At 35.9% G+C, this 7,775-nt stretch overlaps 2 protein-coding genes across 3 annotated transcripts; one reads left to right on the top strand and one right to left on the bottom strand.

Moving 5' to 3' along the window:
- The first annotated feature begins 1,259 nt into the window (after positions 1–1,259).
- On the top strand, positions 1,260–3,250 carry LOC111370743 (protein WHAT'S THIS FACTOR 1 homolog). Of its 2 annotated transcripts, XM_022992601.1 has the most exons (2): positions 1,260–2,220; positions 3,081–3,250. In XM_022992601.1, exons 1-2 carry the CDS (start codon positions 1,491–1,493, stop codon positions 3,128–3,130), a joined length of 780 nt encoding a protein of 259 aa, XP_022848369.1. In that variant the 5' UTR covers positions 1,260–1,490; the 3' UTR covers positions 3,131–3,250. The 2 variants fall into 2 exon arrangements, with proteins under 2 accessions (XP_022848369.1, XP_022848368.1); XM_022992600.1 differs by lacking the exon at positions 3,081–3,250 and having other exon boundaries at positions 1,260–2,888.
- On the bottom strand, positions 3,180–6,244 carry LOC111370742 (oligopeptide transporter 1-like). The gene is made up of 7 exons (XM_022992599.1): positions 6,166–6,244; positions 5,484–5,929; positions 5,282–5,379; positions 4,629–5,201; positions 4,283–4,538; positions 3,915–4,097; positions 3,180–3,822 (listed from the first exon to the last, which is right to left on the bottom strand). The coding sequence occupies exons 1-7, from the start codon at positions 6,242–6,244 to the stop codon at positions 3,205–3,207; spliced, it is 2,253 nt and encodes a 750-aa protein (XP_022848367.1). The 3' UTR covers positions 3,180–3,204.
- Between the last annotated feature and the right edge of the window lie 1,531 nt (positions 6,245–7,775).

Below are 7,775 nucleotides of genomic sequence, written 5' to 3'. Positions count from 1 at the left end.
AAAATATCACAATAAAATTTATAAAATTCACTATTTTTTATTAAAACTTTTTCTTCAATAATTATGTTTAGTTCTTTAATTCTTCTTCTTAGATTGAGAATTAATTTATACATATCATTTTCTGTTTTGATTGTTCTATTATCTATAGAAACATTTTTATTTTTTAATTTTGGATCTAAATATTCTGTAAAGAAACCTTTCAGATCTTCTTCTAAATATTTAAATTCATTTTCTGTTGCGTTTTTTAGATCAATAAAATTTTGTATAATATTTGGGTTTAAATTTATTAAAGATTTTTTATCTATATTTCTTTGAGGTCCTAATTGAAGGTTTTTATACATTGTAGTGGCTTTGGTTGCAATTTCTCAATAAGGGGTATTTTTGGAAAAATTATTGTTCAAAGGCTATTCTTTAAATGTTTATATTTTTTGGTCTAATCTTACAAAACTTCCTTTTATTTAGGCTATCTATAGGTATTTCCTCCACAATATTAGACTGGCTTGTTAAAATAACTCCTACACTACTAAGGTGTGAAGTAAAAATCCAAAGGATCTTTTCAATTTCCATCACTGCAATTCACTATTGGAGTGCTAACACTATTTCGTCAATTTAAAAATAGGAAGATCCAGTAACAATACAATATTAACTCAATTTGTGACTATTCCCTTAAAAAAATTTACTCTGCAATGTCGATACTTTTCAATTTGTGATGTTAATAATCTAGCGACTTTCAATTAGCCAGATTTCGATAATGGTATTGAGATTATTTGTTCTAGAGAGGTCTTTGTAACTTTTCTCTTTTGTTCAACCGTCACAATTTGTTAAATTGGGTCTTCTTTGAATGTCGAAACTAAATACTTAATTTTAGGATGAATATTTATTAAAATTTAATATGACACTTATTGTACCTATTTTCTATATTCAAGCCCAACGCGGTGGCCTGATCCATTTAATACTACAATCATTAAGGACAAAGCCACTTCTACATCATGCTTGACATCGTCTTTATTGGCAAAGATCTGATTAGTGAAAAAAGCGGGGAAAAAACTGTCAAATCATAAATTGACACGTGGAAAAGTGTAAGTATGATTGCTTAAAAATTAATGCTATGTAGTACCATTAGTAAATGACAGACTAAATAAAATGTGAAATTAAATAAATTATTTAAATTTATTTATTATTGAATGTCACATTAATGCCATCTAAATTAAGATCATAAGAACTAAATAGCATTGCTCATCTTTAATAGTTTTTAAACACGGCGGTAATAAGTGACCACACACACGCTCTCTGTGTAGAAATCAGCATTGTCAGGAATTCGGGATTCAGCATTTGAATACACGCTTTTATGTGAGTTTTCCAATTCTTAATGCATTTAAGAATGGCGTAATCTGGAAAGAGTGAATTATGATTGCGGAAGAAGGCTGTATCTTATGTTTGCACTCCAAGTGTTCAACCATTTGTTTAAGAGAATTTTAAATACATAAAAAATGTTGATCTTTTCACAACTGCATAAATTTCACAAACTTGTGCTCATCAATAGAAGCGGGGGGTTTAAAGCATCGTTGGGTTACACGTGGGTCCAAATTATGCACAAAACAACTGGAGGAAGAAAACCCAAGAAGAAAATTTATCATAGAGTGCACGAGCTGGACAGAGTAATGGAGCTCCAGAAGAAACCATCTCTTATTTTACAGCTCAAGTCCATCATCCAATCCCAGAAAAAGGAGTCTCTTTTACTAAGAGACCTTGAAAAAGAAGTTGGGTTTGTGCAGAAATGGAATTATATGGCTGTCATTGAAAAATACCCATCCATTTTCGTCGTTATTGGTGGCAAAATTGACAAGTCACCACCTGCAGTTATGCTTAGCGAGAAGGCAAAAAAGATTGCAGATTTGGAAGCTGAAGCAACGGTGCAAATGGAACCCATTTTGGTTAAGAATTTGAGGAAGTTATTGATGCTGTCAGTTGACTGTAGGGTGCCTTTAGAAACAATTGAGATGATTGGGAATGAGATGGGATTGCCCAGTGACTTCAAACAATCAATTATTCCAAAGTACCCCCAATTTTTTTCTCTGAAAGATGTCAGCGGGAGATGGTATCTGGATTTGGAGAATTGGGATTCCTCGCTGGCGGTAACTGCCCGAGAGGAGAGGCTGGCACGTGAAGGGTTGTTAAACACCAGTGGGCATCCGAAGAGAGCTAAGATATCAAAAGATGGTAACTTTTCAGGCCCTCATGCATTTCACTTAGATTTTCCTGTAGGTTTTAGGGCAAATGTGAGTTATCTGGAGGAAGTTCAGAGGTGGCAGAAAATGGACTTCCCTTCTCCATACTTGAATGCAAGGAGGATTGAAGCTGCTGATCCTAAAGCTCGGAAAAGAGCAGTGGCGGTGCTTCACGAGCTCCTGAGTTTAACTATGGAGAAGAGGTTGACTTCTGCACAACTAGATGCTTTTCATTCCGAGTATCGTCTACCAGCTAGATTGCTACTTTGCTTAATTAAGCATCATGGTATCTTTTACATCACTAATAAAGGCGCAAAGAGTACTGTTATCCTGAAAGAGGCTTATGATGGATCAGACTTAACTAATAAATGCCCCCTTTTGAAATTTAGGGACAAGTTTTTAGAACTTATGGGTAGGAGAGATGTCAGTTCATGTATTGGGGCATCATCTTCTGTTACAAATTGAAAAGCTCGTCTTGATGATATTATTAGATTTTTATCAATAATACCTCTTTTGCTTGGCAGTTTTATATCTCCTGTAAGTTGTTTTACATTTCATTGCTAAGAGTTAAAAAGGCGATTAGTATTATTGGAAGCAACATTTTTTGTTTCTCTTTTTGTAACTTGAGGGTATACACACATGTATCTCATTAAAGTTAAATGTATTTGAACATGTCCAAATTTTCATTCTAGTAATTAATATAACTGAAGAAATTTCTAAAAATTATGTTAACCTTCAGGCACAGATAATTTATGTTGCAACAAGAAATAGAGGTAATTCTCATAAAGAAATGACTATGAAATTTAATTTACTAGAGCGCTAATGACAATCGTTTCTTTACTTCACCTGCAGTGGATGTACTATTCTCATGTTTAATTCTGCAATTTGGTGCTATTGAATGAACTGTACATTTTCTCCACTATGGAGATTACCAGCTTATCGCAAGTTACACTGAAATTAAACTGGGAACAACTGGTCAATGAACTGGGCAGCCTTCGACCTCTATCCCAGGGGCTGTTGGGCATGTAGCCAGAGGACAGTGGTCATCAGCGCTCAAACCCCACCAAGCAGGACCAGAAATATCTTTAGATTGCAGTGCAAAGTAAAGCAGCACTCCCATGAATGCGATTCCAGCATTAAGCGCAGCAGCCAAAATGTAAGCATGTCTAGCCCACCATTGCTTGTATTTTCTGTAGATATATATGTTGAAGAAAATTCCAGCTGCGCCCCACATCAAATAGTTCACAGACCGAGCTGGTGGCATGGACATTGTGGCACCAAGAATGAGGGGCACGTTGATCAGCCTTATCCATTTCTTTTCAGGGTATTTGCACGTAAGCAGATACGCTGGTATGGGTGCCAACATACCAAAAAGGAAGAACCAGTTCAGCTCTGGGTAAACACCTCTATTGAACATGCGCATCGGCCCTATCACTCCCCATATGATTGAGGCATTGTAGAACACATCATCACCAGGGCAAGTCCAGGGACTTCCTTCGGGCAATAAAGCCGGATCACAGATGTGCTTTACTGTCGTTAGGAGCCACCAGGCCGTGCCGAAGTAAACGGAAGAAGAAACTATTGTTCCAACCAGCTGATTTACAGAAAAAAGAAAAAAGATGAGTAACTATATTTGCAAACAGTGAAATTTGCATTGATAGTTTGTCTTGGTATAGCATTCTATACCTGAGCAACGAACATGGATCTGGGAGGGACCTTCATGTAGTGTCCTAATTTGAAATCTCTTAGGAAACCAAGGGCTTGTGACATGCTTATGTAGCCGTATGTCTTGAAAGCTACATTTGCAAGAGGTCTCCCTGGGTAAATATATCCTATAACCAACTCAGTGATTATGTTCAGCCCTATTTGCTGCACGTTTATACAAATGGGATTACTAAAATGCTAAACTTTACTGTACTTTCATGGCATGCTTGGTCAGTTGGGTTCGACATAGTATGAATGGAGAATAATAAATTAAAATCTTTTACTGATGAATCATATTTAGTACTGCATACTAAACATGTCCAGACATTCTGGTAGGATTCAATTGTTACCTGATTTGTTGTGGCTTGTATTACTCCAATTGGCAATGTGAAGAAGAAAGCAATTGAACAGGCTGATAGGAGTCCCCACCATGGGAGCTGGAGTTGTTTGCCAAAACCTTCGCATGCTAACAGCGCAAGAGCGAACACTACAGCTAGTATCACATAAAACCACCAGTCAGGAACTGCTGCATAGTTCTTCTTCATTATTCTTGTGTGCACGTCCCCTTTTTCCGTCTTTGCTTTGCTCCAGAATTCCCAAATTGTTCTGAATATCACATTTTTCATCAGTAAAATTATCAAAAACTTTCTGCCAGAATCTGTAATATGAAATCAGATTCATAAGTAATTAACTTACGATCCATGGAAAAGTCCCACATGTGAGATAGTAGCAGCTAGGCTGGCAAAGCCAAGGCCATAAGTGAAGGCAAAGAAAACGCTAAGATAGAGTTTGCTGTAACTTTCAAATCCAGCTACATCAAGGTCAAACGTTTTCTTATCCAAAACACGCGAAATATTGTAAATATTTCCTGTATAATCATACGTGTGGGAGGAGAAGATAGGAAACTTCTTGGCCTCGTATGCATTGAGCCAGTAAACAAGGGGAATTAAAACATACATTACCAGGAAAAATCCCACAAGGGTATTAATAATTGCGAATGCGGGTGAAGATATAGGATTGCTTATGAAACTAACAATAGAAGACCAGTCTAAAGCGAACGAACCAATTCCCAGTCCATGTAGACCTGACCCGAGTTGTTGCGCAAATATGGATTTCTTCCAAATCAAACAGAGGACAGAAATGGCAGATAATGAAGGGAATAAATAAGCTGGAATTATGTAATAAGCAAAGCTGCACACAAAAACTGTCAAGAAGAATTGTAGTCTGGTAAGTCCTCCCTTTGGTCTTTTTTCCCTTTCATGTAATGCTCTGCAAAATTTCCCAACAGGCAATGAAGTTAATTCTTTTCTTAATGGAAACTTAATGTAAAAGAATTGGATGTCAAGTACCTGAATAGGGACACCTGAATCATGTTTTCAGGCCACCACATATATGGGGAGTCCACTAGGGTGTCCCTAAATATACCAGCCCACCCATATCCCAGCAACTGAAATAAATCAAATGGACTAGATTATTTGTCATTTGAACATCGATCCATCTCGTCTAGAAGTTTGAGTTGTTCTGAAGACGACAAACTTTGTCATCACGTACCTGTGTAGTGTGAGACAGAAACCATGCCGCCAATGGATGAAGTTGCCGGTGATAGAATGCCTTAACAATGGTGATGATACTCACAGCATAAACACCGGCATCACCACACCCAGCAAATATTGTGATAAGAACATGTTCTTTGAGATTAAAGGGTCCTGGATTCAACGAGAACGACCACGTCGTAAATGGCACATGAAATGTTTTCGTAGGAAGAGTGGATGCCATCAACCTTCCGATAGGGAGAGTGATAATCTGTGCTGTCACAGAAGAAATGTACAGGCTGTTCTGTCGATAGCCGAAGAACTGGTTCAGGAATGCAAGCATAATGCATGACAACAAGCCGAGAAACCATGTCCTGAAAGTCAGGACTGGAAGGGAGGGATCGTCCGTGGGTGAAACCGTTAGCCGCACTTGCTCGATCGGGCAATCATTTTCTTCTTCAGTTACTGCATGAACAGGTAAAACAAAAAGATTTAGAGACTTGAAGACGAAAGGAAATCTCTAAAAAACCCTCAAATTTGTTGATGCTCATGAATGCATAATATTAGAATTTTATTAAAATCGAAAGCATTCTTTCAATCCAATCCCACTTTTCATTGAAATCTTTTCTTCGTATACTGCGTCATAATGCAAATACCATTTTAAAGATGCAGAAAATGGAAAAGATTTTTATATACCATACCATGTATATCAAGATTTGCATGAGGCCTCTCCGGTGACACAGACTGATTAGGTACTGCATCACCACCGCGGCTGACCATTCTTGGCTTTTCCGACGAGCAAACTATCACTTTGAATACTCAGACTCCTGAAGGTTAAATGTAACCTTCAGTGCGTGAAAACGCTTAGTTTCTTGAGACTAATTCTGCATTCTATGGTTCTTATTTATGTTGCTAACAACTCCATGCACTTTCAATCCTCTAAATTTGGGAAGAATTGCAAGAATTCAAGCGAATGATTTATTCCTAATTACTAGGCAATGAATATGGTTTAAAATCCTTAACATGTTCCAGTTTTTTCTTAACTGGCAGTGTGATTTCTTTTCTTGATTTAACATAAAATTCGAGATCGTGTAACATAGAAGATTCTATTAATTATTCATTGAACTGGATTCTAGCTGGAAGAATATTCATTTTTTTTTAATTTTTTTTAAGAATATTACGATGATAAAACGTATAAATTCAACTGAGAAAGTAAATATACAGTAAATCATTGGGAAATTGTGTGAATATTTTCTTATGATCTATTATACATATATTTTGTAATTTGTACGTAGAAGATTATTGAAATATAGGTGTAATTAAAATAAGGTTTACAATATTAGGAATCCGAATGGACCAATGTATAAATTCAATTGAGAGAGTAGATATACACGAGTAAGAATACGGATGGACCAATGTATAAATTCAGGTCCTATTTGGTACCTATTTTTCTAAGAATGGGAATAAAAAATATACCTTTTACCGGACCCACAAAAAAGATAGAAAGTCAAATATGATAACTTGATGTGATGTATAGCGATCATATTTTTCATTTTTGTGGCCAAAGAATAGGAACCGAATGGGGGCTTAATTGACTTTGGGAAATCGTGAGAATATTTTCTTTTCATTTATTATGCATATATGTTGCAATTTGTACCTAGAAGATTATTGAAATATAGGATGCAATTAGAATAAGGTTTACAATATTTTATTGGTAGTCCGGATGGAACAATTGATAAAAGTGCACAATTAATTTATCTGCAATGTTTAAAAAGTAAAGATTGAGAAAAAACTTTTGAATACCAATTTTTCCCTTCTATATTTAGCTATAAGCCCAATGAGGAATGCTACAGAAATAGACTGAAAAACAGGTTTAAAAGCAAGTTGTACATGTGTCGATACATGATTGAAGAGTTAAGAAAAAAACCAACAACTTGCTGCCACATCAGTCGGCTTTTTATTTCCTGTTTTTTTTTTAGCCTATCTGTTTATCATTTTCCAAGTCCAATATACCCTCACTTGATGTTTCCCATTTTGCCTTGAATAATTCTAAGTGTACATAATTTGATTTATCTACTCTCACAAGCACGTGGATCTCGCGTGAATAAAATAATCCTAACATGTGGTCTCCACACCCCTATTGTGAGTGTATGTGAAGTATTAAGTAAAAAAAATTAGGTACATCTAGCATGCTCATTTTGCCTTATACTATTTGTTTTTTGGTCAACTGTTCCCTCATTCAATTCTCATTATTTACATTAATAACACTAATTCATCCTTAATTACAAAAAAAAAAAAAAAAAAAAAAAGT

Source organism: Olea europaea, chromosome 21, assembly GCF_002742605.1.
Source record: "Olea europaea var. sylvestris chromosome 21, O_europaea_v1, whole genome shotgun sequence".
Lineage (NCBI taxonomy): Eukaryota > Viridiplantae > Streptophyta > Magnoliopsida > Lamiales > Oleaceae > Olea > Olea europaea.
Note: the sequence above shows the minus strand (reverse complement) of the source record. Positions and strands in the feature narration are given on the sequence as shown.